Raw genomic sequence first — 21,423 nt, 5'->3', positions numbered from 1 at the left:
TTCAGCACGTTTGGATAACACAATAAATAGCAACTGGAGTCCAAGGAGAGAAGCTTTAAATATTTACATTTTCGACCAGCAACTGACCAAATAAACTTATAACTAGTTAATAAACAAATACCTAATACAACTGAGCGGACCAAAACGCGCATATTCCCTAAGCTGTAAGAAAATTAATGTGAGACTTGTGCTTGTAAACAAACTGGAGACCAAACAGTATCGATTATACGGTTCTAAATATGAATATTTATATTTAGCCTAACATTTAAGTGTACATATGACCAGAACGGGATACAAACTTGGTAAAAGCTTTAAACTAGTTAAATAAGTGCGAAAAGAGGCAAAAGCAAAACCAACTCGAATTTGCTGTCAATTCTCGTGTGTAATGTGTAACTGAACGTGTAAACCGTAGACTGTGCTATAAACATATTCAACCTATTTATATTAACCAACCATATACAACACACTAGTGTCGAGAAAAAGCATTTAGATCGTGCTAGTTACATAGACCGCTTTCAGGTAACTGTCAACCAGAAGTAACCAAACCGCAACACATCAACAATCCTTTCTGGGAGCTTTCCTTGCTGTGCTTTATGTAGATCTGTCTATCGGTGTTCCTATTGCATTTATGTGATCTGTCTGTGTCCTTGCCTGTGTCCAGAGTTCCTAGCACGATATAGCCACCCTGCGAGAGTGCTTATCCTTCTGCAAGATGAGCAACAGCAACTTAGACCAAATGCCCAGTGGCAGCAGCAACGACAACAGTGATAACAATAATAACCACAACTGCAGCCGTTTAACTAGCATTCGTAACTACAAGTTACCTAATTGGTTTCCACATGTAAGTTTTGTTTATCCTTTGATTTTCCCGCTCCTCAGCATCTATTCGGTTTTCAATTCTCACTTTTATTTGCTCGACAATTTTCACACCACACCTTCCGTTGGTTTTCATTCATGACAAATCAAATTAAAACGCTCACACTTTGGCAACACATGCACAATGACATGAAAGCAATATACGGTCACAAAGTAAGGAGCAGAGTCCTTTGTTGTCACAGGATGTCGGGAAAAATACCCTGGAATGGGTCACTAACTTCCGGTGGAACTAAAAAGGCAAAAACAACGACAGCTCGAAACAGAGACTTTGTAAATAAAATAATAGGAAGCAGTCTAATACAACATTCATACTTTAATTAAAGGAAATATTTGCACAGCAACATTTTACATTCGTATGTGTGCTTACCAAGTTAATATACTCTTTTACGCAACGTACACCTTCTTTTAAAATTAAAAAAGGCACATGATCATGCTAAATTAAGTTGCATTCTAATATTTACCAAATATTTATAACTGTGTGTACGGCAACAGAAAAATCAATTAAATTTCAGCCCAGCGATGGGTATTTATAATTCGAACAGCTTAATCCATCCTTACTTATTTTCTAAGCCATTGTGCAACATGACCAATTCACCCCATCATCATCATCATCATCATCATCATCATCAAACCAATAGTCTTCGTGCACAGTTCCGCAGGCTCGTGGCTTTGGATTTGGATGCATTGTCGTTGATTTTTCCATTATATATTTGCTGTGAACATACATATGTGTATGTAAATGTTTGTACTCGTATTGCTTTAAGTTGTGCATGTGCCTTGGTTTTTGCTTTGTACTCGCAGTCCAGACGAACTCTTGTGCGTCGGATAATAAACTCTTGGGAGCGCAGGATATACCTTGAATGGAGTCTACGCCTTGAGTTTGTTGTAGTCGTTTTGCAGCCAGCATATTGTGTACAGCGTCGACTTGGCCAAAAGCGTCAGAGTCAGCTTTCGGTCAAAAGTAAACACGTTGAGAAAGACGACCCCCTTGGGATGGAGAGCCAACTTCAAGGTGAAGATGGAGAGCTGCAATCGGAGTTCAAAGGGGAAGTTTAGAGAGCTCTAATCAGAAATGAGCTTAGTTGGAAGCAGCTTTATCAGTAAAAGATTTTAATTTCCGTGCCGCTTAAAAATTAATACAGGACTTCGGGTCGATTTCAGTAGATGTTACCATATTATTTGTGTTATTCGTTTAAAAGAATAGCAACTTACCAGTCGATCCAAGCAATTTGCCTCCCTTAAAATGCGTGCAGAGTCCGCCCTGAAAGTACTGAACAATTCGGAAATGTCTGTTCCAACAAATAGATTAATGGCATCCAGAATGTAGCTGAAAATTACAAACAGTCTCATGGCCATACTTAAATCAATTGACTTTGGAGCAGCCACCATCTGGTATATTTCGTAGCCATAGGTGATCTGGAACCAACTTTTGCAGGCCAAAACCCACACGGACACGTGTCCAAGCTGGTTGTTGAACTGGTCACACAGCAGTAGAAGCTTGGAGTAGAGTCTAAGGCAGTGCAGCATCTTTGTAAGGCGATTTCTCCGTCTCGACCTGGCTAGAATGTGCGCCATTAGATCATTTATGAGCTTTTGAATGCGACACATTTCCCACAGCAAAAAGTAGAAGCCGAGCACAGCTGCCAAAAGCATATTGTAGAGTAGCCAATACGCTCCCACATTTACGTAGAACTGTGAAAGTAGCAGTCTCCTCATGTAGATCGGATGAAACAGATGAATACGCAGCAGGGTTATCAAAACAAAAGTAATTTTCATGTAGTATCGGTACTTCAAAAGCGGCCGGCTGTCTCTCCCACTGAAATACTTTTGCTCCATTTTGACAAGTCCTCGGGCCAATTTCCGAATGCCCTGCGCCTTATCCCAGCAGGACTTCACACAGCAGGCCGTGGTTCCTCCAATCGTAAGAACAGTCACACCCACTCTCACATTACTAGCGGTGCTATAGGACATGTGTGCCAGAGCCAGCACACAGAGACCATGATGTATAACGCAGTATATCTGAAGCTTCCAGGAGCTCCTGAATCCATTCGTCTTAGGATCGAAATAGTAGGTGTTTAGTCCATTGAGAGCCGTAAACTTTGTTAGCAAACTGCATAGCTGCAAGTTTGTTACACCCATCTCGATAACTGCAAGCTGCATTTGTTTTACGGCCTCTTTTATATGCCTTTGGTTTAGGCCAATTAGGCCAGTATTTATAGTTTGGCCATTCATCACTAGGGGAGCAATAAAGGGTCCAAGGGGAGTTGTTTGTCGGCGTTGAAAAATTGATCCCACATTATCGGTCATTTGGCAGGACATGGGTAATCAATTACGTGACATCAAAGACATGGTTTATGCAGAAACCGTTGTCCACTTCAATCTAAATTGTGTTGCTTTAAATGTCCACTTGAGTCAGGAGACAAAACGACAGTTGAACTGAAAATACCGTTTGCATTGGCCTACAAAAGATGAAAAAGCAACGACAGATATGGTTTTCAAAATGAAAATAAATCAAATACAGAGTGGTGGAGCCCGTGAAAGCCCAATAACGCCAATGACAAAGACCTTTTGTGTGGCAAACTATAATAAAAGTATGGCTGTAAAAAGGTCCTTGGGGGCACTCCTCGGATGCTCCGCCTCCACGACCTCCTGGTCGGCAATCAATACTGCTTTTTAATGAAGAAATAAAAGCGGAATGTCCACTTGTGTTGTTCGGACAGTGTCGTAAAAATTGTCTACATTTTTATTACGTATCCCTGCGTTGAGGCAAGTCAGTCCGTGGCGAAGACCGTGAAAAGATTGTATCCTGTCTGCCATCAGTCTGTGGGTCCTTCCTTTGCCGTTTCTCATATCCAAGTGTATTTCCCACTCACCAGGCTAATGGTCTCCGGGACCAAAGGCACACAGCAGCGCCTAAACGCGTGCTGAGCTGGAAAATTTTCACTTTTGTGGTTGGGAAAACGTAAGCCACCTAAGCCACCACCGTTCCGAATTTCACCAGCGACAAGTGTTTATTTTGGCATTTTGCCCCTGCCCCTGCTTCTCCTTTTTCCTTCTTTTTTAGCCTGGTCAGCGCTTGACAACGCACTCAACCCGATAGGACAGCCTGGCCAACCTCAATCCCTCGAGGGAGGGCGAGAGGCCTTTGTTGGCCTAATGATTATTGCTTTCCCTTCGGTTTTTTCGGTTCCTGCATCGGTATTGTTCTCCTTTGCAAAAATATCGTATATTGTTCGCCTTTGCCCTTCGCTTTTTTTACGGCGATATCCCCGGACGTGAAAATACGTTTTGGGGGGTAAAACTGAAGGCTGTCCTCGAGCTGATAGGGATTTTATGTTATTTAAATAAGTTGCTAATTTCGGAGAGCTTATGGGCTCCGCACTAAAACGCTTCATAAATAATCCCAATTAGGAGACTCTTCTTCAATGAAGGGAAATAACCAATTATGGGCTTAACGCAAAAGGGCTTTTGGTTATTCGTCGATATTAAATATACATTAAACAAATTTGGATAAGGAGGATTTTAATTTGTTTTACCCTTCCCTTAGTCTTTCTCTTGTGCTGAAAATAACAATTTGATTTATTCTTTGAATGTCTTTCTTAACATATCTCTTTAATGGTAAACCGTCTCGTTCTTCGAGTTCGTTTAGGCCTTCTAGTTTCTCTGGTAGGTGGCACAATTTGTCCTTTAGGTGGCTCATACTGCTCTGTAGTTGTTTTTAATTCCACCTCTGTGGTTGCACAAGTGGTTAGGGGTTTTGGAATTTCTTTCGTTTTTAGTTGGGGTTTTGTTGGGGGGCTCGACTTGAGTTTCTTCTTTGTTTTTTGCACTCCAAGGCAGTTGTCGTTGCACTCTTTTTTTGAGTATCCTTTCGCACAATGCAAAGCCTCTACACATTTGCCTTCTCTAAGGACCCAGAGTGAGAGCAGAGGTGAGCACATCATTCGATACTTTATTAACGCCACAGGCATGGTACAGTAGTTTTGCCCTGAAATTGGGGTATAACCAAAATATATAACCTAAAACCACCAAAAACGTGGAACTTACCGGGGAGTAGGGATTGCACAACAATTAAAAAATCTAGAAACAAAAACCCAACTGCTGTATTGCTCATAGCTACGTTTAATAACTCAAGAACACTGTGTTTGCTTTTATTGTGCCTGTGTAATTGCAATTGGTCTTGCTTTTTAATAACACGGTGTTTTAAGTGATTCAAATAGTTACGTATTATGAGCTTCCATATAAAATACAATTTGGCTTGCAAAAACAGAGTTAATTTTTTTTAAAGCATTTGAAACATAAAGTTGAGGAGTTATGGTTGGATTTCATATTAATTATAGAGCCTTGTGTATAGCTAAATGGGCAGTGTAAAACGCCATTAGTAATAATAATAAGGGCATCCTCATACAAAACGCTCTAATGATGGATGAACAGTCATTTATGAGGAGGAGCTTACTTTCGCTTCCTCTTTGTTTATCCCCGTGCCTTCCCTATTTACAATTTGCCTTGGATGATCATTTTGGAGTATAATAAATTATTTGGATTACATGAGTAGCTGGTTGGCCTCTAAATATTTGCCGCTTTTTAAAGGAAAGCCCAATAGGTTAGATGTTTATTCATGCATTTAGAAAATCTATCTGAGCACCTAAAAGCAACAATTCGAGTACCGGCTATTTCATAGTATGTAATCATTAGGAAACTAAAAAGGAAGCAAAACTCTACTCACTTTCGTTTATGCCATTGCCTTGTCTTGCTGAAATTTGCCTTTAAACATCATCATTTTGTGGTTTAATTAATGCTTTCGATTACACCTATTGTGACACTAAGGTTAAACGACTCTTTACTGAAAACTAAGAATTTCCGAATAATTTAATTGATTTCTTAAAATCTCACCTTTAATCAAAAACTTCTTTATATAAATTTATATTTCAAATTAGTGAAGTAAACAAAGTTATGTAGTAATTCGCTTCATAGATACAATGCATTGTTAATTTTGCGTTAGAATATATTTTTTAATATTTGCCGATGCAATTAACCAAATGGAGTGGTCCTCGAGGACCAGCTAATGATGATGCGGTGTGTTCGTCTTTATCCAGCTCATCGCCACCTCCAGCACTCTGTCGTTTTCCGCTGGCTTTTATAATTAAGTTTCGGGTACGCAATCACTTAGAGTGTTTGGAGTATTAGGGCAGACTACGCGACAATGTATTCAGACCAAAACAAATTTATGCAAATTTCGATTAATTTACTTTTGACACAAGCATGAGGTCCACTCCTCCAGGCTCGTTAGGGAGGGAATTCGCCTGCTAATTGAACGGAAATCTCGAGCTGATGACAAGAGAATTGGTTCATTGCCGGCAAATATGTATTCGCGAAAGCAACTGATTGCAGGCGATCAATCAATCAATTTGCCAGCAAAACTTGGCTTTGGATTCGTGCTTAAGGAATATCAAAGTAATGAGAGCTGCAGCCCTATGTTCCATGGAAATCGGGACTTACCCACAGAACTTCCGCCATTTCCTGCCTCTCCCAAGGACATTCAACGGCATTTTCGAAGGGACGTGGACATTCCGCCCAGAATGCGGTTCATATTTCAATTTCCGGAATGGAAGGAGCATTTCAGCTTTCAAGCCATTGGTCCTCCGTTTGCGGACAGTTGCCACTTTGTTGCTGCCTTCTGTCAGTTGGCAAGTTTTTCACATTTTTGTTAAAAATTCCATTTCACTTTAAAGTTGATTGATACTGCGGAAGTTGGTTTGCGCCCTCGAGCGTATGGTTCTCTATTTGATTTAGTTTTGCCATTAGTTTGCTTTTGTAATCTCGGGTTTGCTAGGATTAAATGTGCTGTTTTTTCTTAAGCTGTTTGTGTGCTGAGTGAATCATTATTATTAATTTCTTTCCTTTGGTTGTTGAACCATCCTTAGCCAAATATGTATTTGTTATATGTGTGGCGTATTTACTCTGGCACTCTTTTCTGCTTTTTTGCTATTTAATGCTAAAGTTATATTTTTTATTTATTATTTATAAAGCCTTGTTAACAATTTATCATTTCCGTTAATACTTTTTTGTAAGAAGTGCAGAAAGCTCCCTAAAATAAACATACACCACAGAACACTTTTGTAAAATCAATTCATATATTTTATCCGTAAATTCGCTGTGCTTTAACCATACGCTTCATAATAACTCATGCTTTTGATGCCAATGAAAACTGAAATTGACCTGCAAACAATGCGAAATGCCTAACGAAATTAATATAACCATTTGTGAAAAACATGAAAACAATTAAAACTCCCTCAACAAAAATAATCGAAACATTGGGCACCACGACGCGGCGAAATTCAACGGAAAATCAACCCAACCATTGGAACCTAACTGCAATTGAAATTATTTCTGCAACCAACTCGTCATAACATCCGCCACCCACCCACAAAACAAAACCAACCAACAAATCAACCAAATCAACCCACCACCCGCAGAATGTCAATGTTCTTCTTTCGATTGCATAACCTGCAGCGCGCCGAGGAGAACAAGCGCAAGAAGCGCGTGGAGCAGCAGCGCCAGCAGCAGCGCCAGCGGAGGGGGGCCAAGGTGTTCAAGTGTGTCAGCGACTCCACCGGCCACTTGACCTTGGCCCCCTCCCGCCTCTTCGAGCGCACGCCCATGAGTCCCTCGGACAGTCTGGACGAGATTGCCCTGCAGATACCCAGGTGAGTGGAGTCGAAGGCGTGGCATCGATGGTTGGGTCCTCCAATCTGTGGGTGCTAACGAGTTATGTTCAACCGGATTTTCACTACTCAAGATAGTTTATAAACAATCCCTTTAAAAAAAAATAAATGTGGTTATGGTGAAAATGAAGGCGCTCTTTTGTGTCCTGAGTAGATTGTGAACTCGGCGAGTTGTGATATTCAATGCTGTTAAAATACGGATTTCTCTGAATTTTGATATACTAAAAATCATGTTTCTAAAGTAAAGAACAAATTATTGCATATTTTTCAATTCATTTTGTTTCTGGACGGTAGCAGCATTTAGTTAAAGAGTGTAAAGTGTTAGACTTGGCTACTCCAAGTAGAGCTAAAATACTTATTTCCAAAGAGGGGCAATAAAGGATTTCTGTTGTTACCCCAGCCATTCGGTTTTATCTGCTGCTGAGTGACAGCGAAGCAGCTCCTGAAACTTGGGGACTCTATGGCTTGTGTGGTTTGGTTCGCCTTGGGTGTGAATAAGCCAAATGGGATTTTTCAACTCACTTTGGAAAAGGTTGGTCTTGTCAAGAAAGAAAATGCATTTAACTCCTAACACGTTTTTATCTATTCTACAAGTTATTTCTTGGCTGTTAAGTTATCAAATTTAACATAGTTCACACTAGATACGCTTTTGGCCATCAGGCAGGCTTTATTATTTTTTTCACTCTATTTTAACCTATGGTTACATACCACAACTCAAAATTTTAAAATTTTAGGTCTCCGAAATTTGTAAATTTTATACCCCGATTAGCTAGTTTTATACACCCCAAAATGCGGATGCTTTGCGACAGACTTTCCGCCCTGACGGCTGGAGCCATGGTCGGCGTTTGGTACGCCCAAAACTTCCCCTGCGAAAATCCCAAGGATGGAGGCGACCAGGATAAGGGCAAGGACAAGGCCAAAGGCAAAGACAAGGGAAAAGAGAAGGAAAAGGGGAAGGATGGTGGCCAGGACAAGGGCAAGGAAAAAGGCAAGGAGAAAGGCAAGGAGTAGGGATAAGAAAATAGCTTAATCGGGTAGAAAAGTGCACCATTTAGTCAAAATGATACGATATGATACGATGTGCAAGTTCTCTTAAACGAATTTCTCTTCTAGTTAATCGTTCTAGTAGACATGAGCAAAACTCCAACGTCGAAGATGCAATTGGCAAGAAAAGGCAAAGTTTGAAGTAAATGACCATTTGAACGGTACGACAGTTTCTCTGATAATGCTTCCAAAAGAGCCCTGTTTATATGGTTTTATTAAGATTTGCTCCAAAGCATTTAAATAAATATACGGAAAGGCGTATTGTATCATCTTCAACAGCTATTTTTGCCTTTGGGGTTATGAGTGGCGAATTGAAAAAATTATCATTTCCTTTTTTTGGTTGTGCACCCAACTGATTTGAATTTCGCACAATGATGATGTTGTGCTGCATGCGACAACAGTACGCAGCGATTTCAATAAAAGTTTCTCACCGTGTTGTTAACGGTTGGTAATGGTACTTTAATTTCGCATTTTCACAGCCCAGATACACACGTAATCCCAGCTAATTAAATTGTCCTTTGAAATCGTTCAGTTAATTAAGTGTGCGCAAATCCAATAATTTAAATTGTGTAGAAAAGTGCTTCAAAGCAGGCTGTGAGATTTGGGTTAATGGGCTTTGAAACTTCGTGCCGGCACTTTTCAGTTATCCGTTTTGGCCGCAGCAGTAGACTTCCATAAACCTGGAAAAACTCTAAATTGTGTAAACTTAAAAAATCATTAGTTGTTCCGAGGACCTTCTAGTCTTCCTTTGGTAATCATCTATCTACACCATGCATTTGATGTGCGAGCGATTGTCTGCGGTTTTTGCGGGCGTCTTAGTTGGTTTGTGGTACGGTAAGACCTTTTCCGAGGAGGAAAAGCCCAAGGAGAAGGGCAAGAAGAAGTAGACCTACACTCGCAGGTCCCGCAGAAATCAGAAATAAGAAAGCTCGAATTTCTTAGGTGCGTATCAATACTGCGAAAATTACCCAAAAGCCGTAAGATAATGTCTTTGATCTAGTAGTCGAGTCGGAAAACTTCAAGCCAGTTCAACGTCCTGTCAACGCGGCAGCCCTGACATAGCTCAGTGTTTATTTGGCTTTACAACCAGTATATCAGACTTTCGACGTACACAAAATTTATACCGTGTTTGGTTTTTATCCAACATCCATCAGCTAGCGACTTCAGTTTCGGTCTAAATTGTGGCAAATCCTGTCGAGCTCTCGCAGCCATGCCCTGTTGTAAGCGTACCGAGGTCCGCAGGGTGTGCCGGCCGATGCCGTCGCTCCTTGCCCGGCTCAACTGTACGCCGTGCAACCGCGTCCTGTTCTTCGTGATCGGGGTGGGACTGGGCGTGCTCTTCGTGCGCAACAAGGACGACAAGTCGGGCCCCAAAAAGAAGGACGAAGGCAAGGCGAAGAAGTAGGACTGATCGAACTGCCATCCGCCATCTTCCATCTGCCATCTGCCCGGCGGTATTAACAAACATCCAAGCCTGGCACTATCTAGCTAAACCTGGATTCGTCTCCCATAAAGTACCCCATTCACTTGCAGCGTTAGCCAGGGAAGACAAAATGCCATTCGATAAGTTTGTCCGCCGAAGAATGGAATGGAGAGGAAATTTCTCAGTCGATAAATTTATCTAAAGAGCAATTTGTCAATCGAACAATTAACTGCCACATTCTATACAGATTTATTCGATTGATCTATTCTCTATTCCTCTGTTAAAACAGCTATTAAATTGGTCCTGTAAAAGAATTTAATTGTGGTTCTTCATACGGGATCATCAAAAAGATTTAAGGGACCACAGCGTTTTGGAAAACGGAAAATGCTAATAGAGGAATATTTCTATGCACGATTTGCTTATTTATTTATCGGCTATATTATATTTCTGTATTAAAAAAAAGATAATCCGGGATCATCATTAGTCTTTGGGGGCACATCGTTAATTTGCAGTAGGCAGACTCTTATTTGCTTAGACTAGTAATAAGTATCCAAACATCAAGAGTTATATGGGTAAATGGAAATTCTGTTAAATAACCACCCTAAATAAATTTACTAATATTGGGTTCTTGAGGGGGTAATACATTTTAGTGTATTCATCATACAATTTGTAATAATATATTAACGTATTGGAATGCCGTAATCGGTAAAAACATAGATCACCACCATTTCGCAAAATCATTATCAGGAAACCAAAATGTTAATTTGAATTTTAGGGTGCTGTATATTTTTAAGCCCTATATGGTTATCCAATTTTTGCAAAGCCATTTCTTTTCTCCAGTTAAATTTTCCATCCGATTTTGTTACTTGATTTGGAAGAATTAGGGTGGACACTAGATAGTAAATAAAGAAGCCTTCCATCAACTCGGCAATGGACTGACCAAAAGTAATCGTTAAGTAGGCCATATAATGCACTTGAAATTTTTGAAGTGTAGAAACGATATAATTTGATTCGAATTTTGAGGCAAAGCATCCTGCTCCTTGACATCTCCGTTTGGGGGCCCATCCTTAACATCGGTTACTTGGCCTCCTTGCCCTTCTCTTTACCCTTCTCCTTGCCCTTGCTCTCCTTTTCCTTCTTCTCCCTTTCTTTCTTCTCCTTCTCCGCCTTCTCCTTGTCAGCCTTCTCCTTCTCCTTCTGCTTCTTCTCGCGCTCCTTGGCCTCCTTCTCCTTCTCCTTGGGCGACTTCTGGGCCTCCTCGGCCGCCTTCTTGGCCTCCTTCTTCATTTGGTCCCAGTATAATCCGATGCCCGCCCCGATCATGAAGAACACGAATCGGTTGCACGGAACGCAGTTCAACTTCTGCCACAAGGTGGGAGGCGGACGACAGGGAGGTGGTGGCGGAGGACAGCACCGAGGAGGCGGGGGGCAGGCTGGCTTGTCGCACATCTTCAAAGGATTTCGGATTAGATGTCCGCGCAATCACAGGGTCCCTCTAATAACGTATTAATTTTACGCCAAAAAAAATCAGAAAAATGATGTTAGCCGAATGAGAAATTTAGAACAGTGGGGTCTGTGTTGCTTTTGGATGTGAGTTAAGTATTTGACGTTTATTTCGTACACTACTTTATAAAATAATGTTGATCTTTAATACCTGCCTTTTAAGAATACTTCAGTATACTGAAAAAAAAACAGACCAGCTTATTGCGTAGACCACGATCCTCACAACTAGGATAATCTTTTAGGTATCCAATTTTTTACATATTCCATTCACTGATAAAAAAAAAATCATTAGCTGTTATGTTTTTTAATGTCTATGTTACGGTTATAATATTTTTATACCCGTTACTCGTAGAGTAAAAGGGTATACTAGATTCGTTGAAAAGTATGTAACAGGCAGAAGGAAGGTTTCCGACCATATAAAGTATATATATTCTTGATCAGGACCAATAGCCGAGTCGATATGATGTCCGTGTCCGTCTGTCCGTCTGTCTGTCCGTATGAACGCTGTGATCTCAGGAACTACAAAAGCTAGAAAGTTGAGATTAAGCATACAGACTCCAGAGACATAGACGCAGCGCAAGTTTCTCGATTCATGTTGCCACGCCCACTCTAACGCCCACAAACCGCCCAAAACTGCCACGCCCACACTTTTGAAAAATGTTTTGATATTTTTTCATTTTTGTATTGGTCTTGTAAATTTCTATCGATTTGCCAAAAAACTTTTTGCCACGCCCACTCTAACGCCCACAAACCGCCCAAAGCTGCTACGTCCACACTTTTGAAAAATGTTTTGAAATTTTTTCATTTTTGTATTGGTCTTGTAAATTTCTATCGATTTGCTAAAAAACTTTCTGCCACGCCCACTCTAACGCCCACAAACCGCCCAAAGCTGCTACTCCCACACTTTTGAAAAATGTTTTGATATGTTTTCATATTTTTATTAGTGTTGTAAAATTCGATCGATTTGCCAAAAAACTTTCTGCCACGCCCACTATAACGCCTACAAACCGCCAAAAACTGTGTTTAAGACTCTCCTTCTCCCTTCCACTAGCTGAGTAACGGGTATCAGATAGTCGGGGAACTCGACTATAGCGTTCTCTCTTGTTTATTTATGAAACTGTTTAACAAACTAAAATCCAAAACGGTTTGTAAAACGCATTTTTATAAAATTATAAGGAAACTCATTGGTCACTACTTCATTGCCAGTATTGTCGTTTTAATGAACAAAATTCAAAATTATTAATTTGGTAACAAAAATTACTGATTTTTTGGGAAGAAAATTATGGATAACTCTTGGTTTCTCACTTTTATCGTAGGCTGTATAGTGGGGTATTTGGTAGGCAAGCACAATTAGAAAAAGGCAAGAGCTCCTATGCATTTGTGGTAGGCTTTTTCAAAGCAATCAATTTTGGTTTATTTTAGGCTTTTCAAGTTCCAAAACCACTACTTTCCTTTAAAAAATGGATGTAGATTGGATACTCACATTTCTAGTCGGTTGTTTGGTGGGATACGTGGTGGCCAAGAATACCTAAGAAAAAGGGAGAAATCTTTGGGTCAAACAAAGTTCGGCGGAAATCTAGTGCCATACTTCCGACTGGACTGGATTTTGATTGGGAAGATAACATTTGGTATCAAACGTTTTAAATCCGTCCCGTAGTTTGGAAATCAAAGTAAGAAAAGCAAAATGACCCACGTTATATCCTTTGCCTTGGGCGTGATCATTGGAATGATGAGCTGCCGGAAGTGCTGAGCCTAACCCTAAAAAGCAAATTAAAAATTATATAATTTATGAGGAACATTAAATATATTAATATGAACAATAAATAAAATCAAAACTTACGTATTCCATTTTTTTTGTACTAAGCTGGCTGGAAATTAAAAACAAGAGAGAGTGCCGCGACTATTGGATACCCTTACTCAGTTCAAGAGCTGAGAAATGAAGATTTGCAAGCAGCATAATAAGTGCTGTTGCTTGCAGAAATCGAATTCTTTATTGGAATGGGTTTGGCATTTATTTTCTCAAGAAACATTTACTAGTCGTTTAATAATTATATCTAACTAGTTGGCTTTTCACGTAAAGTCAGCTTTTTACATATTCGTTGCGAACTATTTAGGCCGCTCTAACAGCTAAAATTAAACTAATCAGAGAAAATGGAGTGGATTTTAATCTTTATCATAGGCTGCGTTGTGGGATATCTGATATCGCAGAATACATAGTTGCCGCCTTAGGAAAAAAAATGTGGCATAAATTATTAAGGTAAATAAAATAGAATCAAGTAATCTTGGGGTTTTCTTTTCTAAAGTTGTGCCTCAAATGAAAGTATTCAGTTTTCTATCGACAGTCAAAACGAAGTGTACGTTACGTATGCTCTTAAATAAAGCAAATTTTCCGTTTACATCTCGGGAATTGGAGTTCTATTAAAAAATATGCAGCGGTTTATAACATTCGTTGTTGGTGGAATCGTCGGTTTCCTCATCGCCAAGAATACCCGCGTAAGTCTCTGTAAATTCAATTCGTTCTTTTGTGATATTCAAATTCCCTTCTGCAGTAAATATTATCATGGCCTATGTAATTTGCTTTGGGATGGGCATGGTTTTCGGCATGTTCGTATGCCGCCGTTGTGAGCCCTGATGATCAATTAACACCATTGGATAGACTCTAAGAAATCAAGATGCCCAGAACATTCTATTTAAAATGAATTTCGAATAAATAAGTCTGCCACAATCATACTGTAATTCTTCTGATTTCTGTTCCAGGTACTTAATCATTTGACAATATATTTTATATTGATTCGTAAGTAAACCTTTGGAAATTTCTATTTCAACTGTACTATTTTTTGCGGTTTTCATTTTATAGTCGCTGGGGATTAAAGCCAAGTTGAACGCATTTATGACTTTGTGAAATTTTTTCCCACCTTTTCTCTTAATGGCTGAAAAAACAAGGGCAGCGGCAATAAATACATGCGTCAGGATCTGAGTTGGGTAAAAGTTTTCCAACTTAAAGTAAAGGAGAAAACTTTCCACTTTCTCAATCTTTTGGGGCCACAAAGGTGGGAGTTAGAGCAAACTTTAAGGGCAACCAATTTGCCATTTTGTATGTGCTGGGAGGCTCGGTATCCCTTTGTCCACCTCCTCCTGGCCATTCATTATGATTGATTATTGCACAAATCCAGGGTTATACATATGTATATGTGTACTACGTCGTCAGCCGCACAAAACGTTTAACAAATGAGAAGACAGACGACCTCCTGACACACAAATGAACTCGTTCACCATTTCAATCAGTCTTTGGGCCCCCAGATCGAGCCGCAGCATCCGCATAAATAAATATTTTATGAGCTCGGCACCAACCATCCAGATCCAGATCCATTTCCAGTTCGGTTAGGCTCAAGTGCGTCGCTCTGCATAACTTAGGCCGGAATGTTTGTGGCAAGTCTTATCTGGGTAGCAAACAAAGGTGGAGGAACCCAGTCCCCTTTTCCCACGATTTCCCCCCGGTTTTTCATCTGCGGTTAGGTAATTGGTTAAGGTGGCGCTCACGAGATTGACTCGCCTACCAAATGAAACGGTTGCCTTCCAGAATGATTGATGCCGCTGCCAGGATGTGGGTGCCCTGCCCCCACCACTCACAAGTTATATTGCTTAACCGTGCGGCTCGGGACTTTTATAAGCCGGCCCAACAGGTAAGCTGCTCATGGGAATCTCACCTGGCCTTCAAATTGGGGAAGGGTGCCCTTCGTCACTTTTACTGATTGGTTGGCTCCTTTATTTGTTACCCCTTCCCAAGGAACTTCCTAAGCATTCCTAATGCTAATTTGTCAATAAAAAGTTTTAATTGAATTTTTGCTTCACATGTCGGCACTAATTTATGCAGTTCCCTGGCTAACAGCGCGAGTTTGAATTTGAATTGAGCAGTTCAAAGCTACTGTTAATGGAAAGCTTTCGCCTTAAACGCTTTTCCCGTTGGTGTTTGTCGGTGTTTGGGGTGCAGACTCAAATCATAAGGCTTATTCTGCCCTTGATCATAAGGCTTATTGCCTACGCGCTTACGGGTCCGACTTGTCGAACTGACCGGCATCTATTAATTCCGGTAAGATGCTTAAATTGGTAATTATAGACACCGAAATGTTAAAAAAAAAACAAAACAAATCTTTGAACTGTTTTTGTCTTGTTCAATCATATTTCTGGTATAGTTTTATTCGGCTTACGTGATATAATTGCATATATGTATAATTAATTCAAACGTAGCTTCATGTGTAGTTATGTGATTATTACAAGGTGTAAATCAAAATACAATTGAACTTACAATACCCCTATCATGTATTTTCATATTTTAAATATTTTAATAAAATAATTTTTACTGATTTTAGTTTTACATTTTAGATAATAATAAATTATGTGACATAATTATAATTACAAGGTTTTCATGTTTGTTTATTACAAGATGTATATAAAAATTCAAATACAAATGCTTAAAACAAACATATTGTAAGAGAAGAGAAGAAAATCTCTTTCAAATTTTTAAAATTGAGAATTAAAAACAAGAATACTTTAAAACATCTTTTAAAAACTTAAGATTCTATTAAAAGCACGTTTAAGTTAGTTATGGAATGTTAACTGAACATAGTTTAATTACTTAGCAGCGCTGCTGGTCGCACTGTTAACTCCACTGGCCTTCTATTATTAACATTCAGCGTAACAGTAGTATGTACCCGGCAGATACTTTTCCGGTTCAGTCCGTTTGGCGCCCTTGCAACCCACCACTGTGGTGAGTTCATGCATTTCCGTTTCGCTTTCCGAGCCTGCGCCACTTCCTTTCGCCGAGAAAGGTCCTCGGCAGGACTTCAGTCCTTATCACAGCGCCGAGGCGAGCGTATCTAAAACAGGCGCTCTGACGCTTCAACCGCGAAATATTTTCAAAACTAAGCGCTCAAAAACGCTTTTCCTTTCTAAGTTTAAACCAAAGATTGTGCACAATAAGTGATAACTAGGCAGTGAAACAGAGGAAAATTTTAAGTCATTAAAGTATAGTGTTTCTCTGCTTTGATTAAATATTTTAAATACTCGACGAACTTTTGAAGTAGTGTGATTAAATAAATGAAGAGCAAATTTTTATTTAAAAGATACTAGTCTTTTAAAAATTTAAAGTCGCCATACAACGTTGCTGATAAAAATCTGTATCCCCGATACAGAAAAAAATAAAATAAAAATATTAATTCTATTGTAATCTACAAAATACATATTCAAGACACCATTCCCGCCATTAACAAGCTTAAACAGAAGAATGTAATGAAATGCATTAGGCAAACCAAAACTACTCGTTTAAAAATCCCCAAAGTAAATTTCGCAGTTTTAAGCCAGCCACTTCTACAATTAGCCAATTTAATGCCCCAACTAATCAGGTCCTGGCTGATGGGGATTATGGACTAGTCCTGCTCTTGGCAGACTGCTATTTGGTTGTCACTGAAAATTTGCGGCAATTCAGCCAGAAGTCTTCCCAACAAATTGACTTGGCAGGAGAAAGTTTTCGCCAAACTTTCCGCAAGTCGAAAACATTTATGATGACTTGACACGCGCCACATGTTGTGCGCTAAACTAAGTCAAATGGGGAAGATTAATTGGATTCCATATTAGCAATCGAAACGGGGGACGCGGCTGCCACATCAGTCAATGGGCCGAGAAGCCGGAGAAGATTACTTTAATTAGCTGCCTCCGTAGAGTTGACAAGTCGCCGCCTGGCTGGTTTGCCGTGTAATTAAGTTATTCGCTTGGATTTCTGCCACTCGTAGTATTTTATCACTTTATTATTATTGAATGGCTGCTGCGACAACAGGCTGTTAATGGCAGTCCATAAAATGTCATTTCTGTCGCTCTGTGTGGTGTGTATCTATGGGTGGGTGAATCGGTGAGCCTAAGCGGCGTCATTGTCATGATTGTTTTAATGGGTACTTGAACGGAAATTAACTGACAGCTGCAGATAAACGAAATACCCACTCAACGTGAACCGCACAATCTTAAAGCTCCATCGATTCCAGAAACGATTGCAGTCGGGCATGAAAAATGCGTACCGACTTGCGTTTCGCACTTTTCCAAATATTTGCACATCCAAATGGCAAATAAGCTAATTTGGCCCATAATTCCCATTTCGTACGCTCGCCCTGTGAATTTCCATGTATGATAAACAGAAATGGCAACCAATTTGTTCACGAACAGCAAGAAGAACAAAAAACACAAATGCAAATTGCTTTTCGGCACGAAGAATATGAAAATTATGAAATATGTGCGACATTTCTATTTGCATACATTTGGCCAAGAAATTTTCAAAAGGTTGGGAGGAATGGCAAAAGAGTATACAAAGGGGTGGGGGGAGGGGAGGTATGGTAAACAGAAGTCAATTTGGGCCAAAGGTGAAAGCCGTTTTCCATTATAAAGGGACATTAATTAAAAACGCTATTTAATAAAAAATTTAATTAACTAAATCAAGTCCTCTTTTGGGTAGATCAACATGTAAGCATTAGTTAGTTAAGATTCTTGTATAAGAGTATATTAATATCATAATTCGTCTCTGTTGGCAGAGATAATCTTTGCTTCACTTCAACATTTAAATATTTAACCAATTGAAATACTTTTGAAGACACCACTTAGCGTTTGATGAATTGCTAATATAGTTTTATGTACTGCTTCACTTTCTTCTTCCTTTGCCTATGACTTCATTTCGCAGTAGCTCATCAGGACTTACTTAAGCCGAAAGACCACCTTTGGCCCCGTTCTTATTTAATGCGCTTCTCTTTTATTCCGTTGACTTGGCATATACACACCGACACTAAAAACCACACGCTCCGGCCACAAAAGAGGGACCAAGTAAAATGTTGAAACGAGGAGTGTAAAAACAACATGCTAAACGCTTTGTAATACGCTTTTGTTCGGCGCAAGAGCCATTAAGCTGGCCAAGTGATAAATTCGTCCTGCCTACTCAAGTTTTTTGCATCGCTGCTGGTGCACAGAGAGCAAAATCCTATACTTTGGCACTCAATTTCTTAACCTTGTTAAATTTTTGTGCTAATACAAACAAAAATTCCATTAAGTATGTAAAACAAAATATTTTGTTATCTTATCTTATGAAAACAAATATTACGAAATATTTTGCTGATGAGTTTCACTTCGGGATGTTAGATTGTTATTTTTATGTTTAATAGAAATAATTAATATTAAAAATTCCACGATATGTTCTCTCTGTGTAGTGCTGCTGGACAGCGCTGGCCGAAAAAGGGTCGCGTGCGGTTTTGGCCAAGTTTAGAGCATTGATTTATGAACGGGATGCCGGTGCACACATTAGCCTTTCTTTGTGGACATTCCTCCTGCGGCCTTTGGATTGCTTTGTTGTTCGCTTGTTGCATGTAATGACGTCATTAGGAGCAAATTGCCCCCCATTTTGCGGCAATCGATTGCTTCCGCACGATTAAATATGCTAAGCCGAAAGGGGGAAGAAGCAACAGTTTGTCTGCCCGTCTTAATAGCTCCACTTCCTTCCTCGTCCTTTGTTATTCCTTCCACTTTGTTGTCCTTTCTGTTCTGACATGTCGTACCCCGCTGGTCGACGCCTACTTTTAAAACTGTTGCGCATATTTGTTGGCCGACAGCCAAGGCGTGCCGCAAGTCCTTTCCCCCGCCGCCATTTCGTGTCCTTCACCCTGTCTCTTTCACTCTACCCCCGCTTTCGCTTTCTCTGCGTTTTGTTGGCGCGTGCCAACTTTCACTTGAATCGGGGAAGCACACGCAATGGGAAAAACACTGCAAACGTTAGAACTAAAGTAGTGTTCAACAAGTTGTGGAAAATAAATAAAAGCCATGCCAGTTTTTAAAACAAATAACGCACATTCTTTAAAATCAGAGAGGAAATATCTTTTTTTGTTAGTTCATATGATCAATTTTTATACATATCAACTTCGTGTTAACTTAGGCCCATCAAATTGCAGTTTTTGTTTTATTTTTAAACTTTATTCCCTTTTTGTAATTTCCGAAACAGGCAACAATCACATGCAAGTATCTCCTTTGTTCCCAAGAGCCTGGTTATGTGTAAACCAAAAATGGCTCGATCGCGTGGGAAATGGCAATGTGGTTGAGATGGCTGCTATGATTTGAAAGGCTAATTTGGCGAAATGCGAGTGCAAGTTGGGTCTGCTCCAGTGAGCAGCTGCCATGAACACATCAAAGCCATTTCCACTTCCAGGCCGATGAAATGTGCAGCATTAGAGGCGAGCGGGATTCATTTCATCCCATCATATTTCTGGGGTTTTGTGCGCAATCAAGATACAGAACCATTAAAAGACGACCTTCACTCAATTTAAGCGATTCAGACATCAAGTTTATTATTCTGCACATAAAGCCAGGACATAAACTGCCAGCAGAATGAGCAAAAAAAGGAATGAGTGGGAAAGGTAGAGGGGGCTGGGGGCAGGGATGCCCGAAAAGTCCACCGAAAGAGTTCATGAACTGTGACGTCTTTGGACTTCCGTAGGAGCAGCGGGCAAAGGTCACCGGATTACCAATTTCTATTCGCTTGGCTTACCAAAATGAATAAAGATATTTTCGGTATGCAAATGCCAGCAGCGCCAGCGAAACAAAGCCAAACTGTCTGGACAATGAAACAAAAGCGCTGCTCTGCGAAATTATTTAAATTTTGTGCAACCAAATTGATTTGTTTGTGAGCTGCCAGTTCAACGATCCTGTATCTCTCGCTCCGGGTCCTCGAAGGACTAGCATCCAATTCGTGTTCCAAGTGTTAATGCAAATGTTTGCATACATTTAGGCAACACACACGCCTTTGACTGCTTCAACGGTACATTATGGTTTCCCTCTGTCTGCCGTCAAGGATATTGGGGCATAGCAGACTGCTCCAATCTGGGCAATCGATAAACCTAATGAGCCGTGAGACAGACGGGTAGACGGGCAGAGGGAGTGGCGTCGTCACGGGGCTGGTTTTAAAATTAACCCTCATGCGGGAACCAAAAATAAACTCGAGGTGGAACACTCGCAATACTTCCTTGATGGGGAAAACAAAAGGCACAGTCAGGAAAATGGATCATAAATGAATAAATTATTTCCTGCTGTTCAATTCGATTTTACCTAATTTTAATTTAAGAGCCTTTTCATTAGGTAGGGTTTGCCAGAGGGCGTATACCGCCTGTAGGCGTCTTGGTATCCTTACAATCCCGAAATTTGGTTACTGAATAATATTTTCGGGCAGCCGCAAATAATATAGTTGAGGTGATATTTCTGTGCATTGTTTTGCGCCCTTTAAGCCCAGGAACTGGGTTACTTGTACCCCCGGGACCCACACCGTTCGGGCCTTGAACTGAAGCCCATAAAAAGGTGTTAGCCGCGGGACAGGCCAATTACCGTAATTGCGGGGACCACGAAAAAGTGACACATCACACATCACAAGCATTACCCGCGGATACTTAACGCGAACAGGGCGTATGCTTGATCTGCGACAGACAGACGGCACGCACAAGACTTCCAAAGAAAGCACTTCGATTAATCACATCGAACGCCTAAATAATTCACGGCGAGCCATTGCCATGCAAATTGCATTTGGAGACAGAATGAATAAAAGAATAAATGCATTCAAGAGTAGAAGAAGTGAATCAATCTGCGCCATCAGTGGCAAGAGGAAAAGTGCAGACAGTAAAAGTTCAAAGTTCGCACCAAAACGTCTAAGAAAGCAACGAGTACAGCTTTTAGATTTTTCGTTGAGATTTTTTAATTGAAGTCCGAGCACATCGAAAGCCATAAAACGAGGTGGCAGATGGCTTAAGACCAGACCGGGGGTTATTTAAATTACAAATAGGA

At 40.2% G+C, this 21,423-nt stretch overlaps 7 protein-coding genes and 1 long non-coding RNA gene across 32 annotated transcripts in view; 5 read left to right on the top strand and 3 right to left on the bottom strand.

The window, feature by feature from the left end:
• LOC6528898 (potassium channel subfamily T member 2) overlaps positions 1-21,423 on the top strand; it is a 96,408-nt gene that overhangs the window by 52,114 nt on the left and 22,871 nt on the right. For 9 of the 21 annotated variants that reach the window (XM_039371366.1, XM_039371373.2, XM_039371374.1 and 6 more), the window contains exons 2-3: positions 6-841; positions 7,390-7,583. The exons of 8 other annotated variants lie outside the window; for them this stretch is intronic. In XM_039371366.1, the coding sequence (XP_039227300.1) occupies positions 713-841; positions 7,390-7,583 (323 nt within the window). In that variant the 5' untranslated portion in view covers positions 6-712. Of the gene's footprint in view, positions 1-5; positions 842-7,352; positions 7,584-16,447; positions 16,597-21,423 lie in introns of those variants that run through there. 4 more of the 21 variants (XM_039371372.1, XM_039371380.2, XM_039371375.2 and 1 more) reach the window with 3 other exon arrangements.
• Positions 841-4,382, bottom strand: LOC26534871. The gene has a single exon (XM_039371386.2). The coding sequence runs from the start codon at positions 3,193-3,195 to the stop codon at positions 2,044-2,046; it is 1,152 nt and encodes a 383-aa protein (XP_039227320.1). The 5' UTR covers positions 3,196-4,382; the 3' UTR covers positions 841-2,043.
• LOC26535146 lies at positions 4,438-5,030 on the bottom strand. The gene is made up of 2 exons (XM_015199101.3): positions 4,924-5,030; positions 4,438-4,864 (listed from the first exon to the last, which is right to left on the bottom strand). The coding sequence occupies exons 1-2, from the start codon at positions 4,988-4,990 to the stop codon at positions 4,476-4,478; spliced, it is 456 nt and encodes a 151-aa protein (XP_015054587.1). The 5' UTR covers positions 4,991-5,030; the 3' UTR covers positions 4,438-4,475.
• Positions 8,260-8,921, top strand: LOC6528901 (sperm protamine P1). Of its 2 annotated transcripts, none has more exons than XM_039371392.2 (2): positions 8,260-8,601; positions 8,715-8,921. In XM_039371392.2, the coding sequence occupies exons 1-2, from the start codon at positions 8,391-8,393 to the stop codon at positions 8,789-8,791; spliced, it is 288 nt and encodes a 95-aa protein (XP_039227326.1). In that variant the 5' UTR covers positions 8,260-8,390; the 3' UTR covers positions 8,792-8,921. The 2 variants fall into 2 exon arrangements, with proteins under 2 accessions (XP_039227326.1, XP_002089933.3); XM_002089897.3 differs by having other exon boundaries at positions 8,261-8,589.
• LOC26535212 lies at positions 9,416-9,762 on the top strand. 2 transcript variants are annotated; one of them, XM_039371394.2, is made up of 2 exons: positions 9,416-9,587; positions 9,649-9,762. In XM_039371394.2, exon 1 carries the CDS (start codon positions 9,416-9,418, stop codon positions 9,530-9,532), a length of 117 nt encoding a protein of 38 aa, XP_039227328.1. In that variant the 3' UTR covers positions 9,533-9,587; positions 9,649-9,762. The 2 variants fall into 2 exon arrangements, with proteins under 2 accessions (XP_039227328.1, XP_039227327.1); XM_039371393.2 differs by having other exon boundaries at positions 9,646-9,762.
• On the top strand, positions 9,856-10,382 carry LOC6528900. The gene has a single exon (XM_043206865.1). It carries the CDS (start codon positions 9,856-9,858, stop codon positions 10,048-10,050), a length of 195 nt encoding a protein of 64 aa, XP_043062800.1. The 3' UTR covers positions 10,051-10,382.
• Positions 10,689-11,683, bottom strand: LOC120320791 (beta-mannosyltransferase 4). The gene has a single exon (XM_039371390.2). The coding sequence runs from the start codon at positions 11,515-11,517 to the stop codon at positions 11,146-11,148; it is 372 nt and encodes a 123-aa protein (XP_039227324.1). The 5' UTR covers positions 11,518-11,683; the 3' UTR covers positions 10,689-11,145.
• LOC26536347 lies at positions 13,672-14,299 on the top strand. 3 transcript variants are annotated; one of them, XR_005560345.2, is made up of 3 exons: positions 13,672-13,828; positions 13,914-14,064; positions 14,121-14,299. It is a non-coding gene; the product is annotated as an uncharacterized LOC26536347 (long non-coding RNA). The 3 variants fall into 3 exon arrangements; XR_005560344.2 differs by having other exon boundaries at positions 13,699-13,828; positions 13,900-14,064; XR_001454395.3 differs by having other exon boundaries at positions 13,814-13,828; positions 13,893-14,064.

This window comes from Drosophila yakuba, chromosome 2L (assembly GCF_016746365.2).
Source record: "Drosophila yakuba strain Tai18E2 chromosome 2L, Prin_Dyak_Tai18E2_2.1, whole genome shotgun sequence".
Classification (NCBI taxonomy): Eukaryota; Metazoa; Arthropoda; class Insecta; order Diptera; family Drosophilidae; genus Drosophila; species Drosophila yakuba.
The sequence above is the reverse complement of the archived record's forward strand: the minus strand, read 5'-3'. Positions and strand labels throughout refer to the sequence as shown.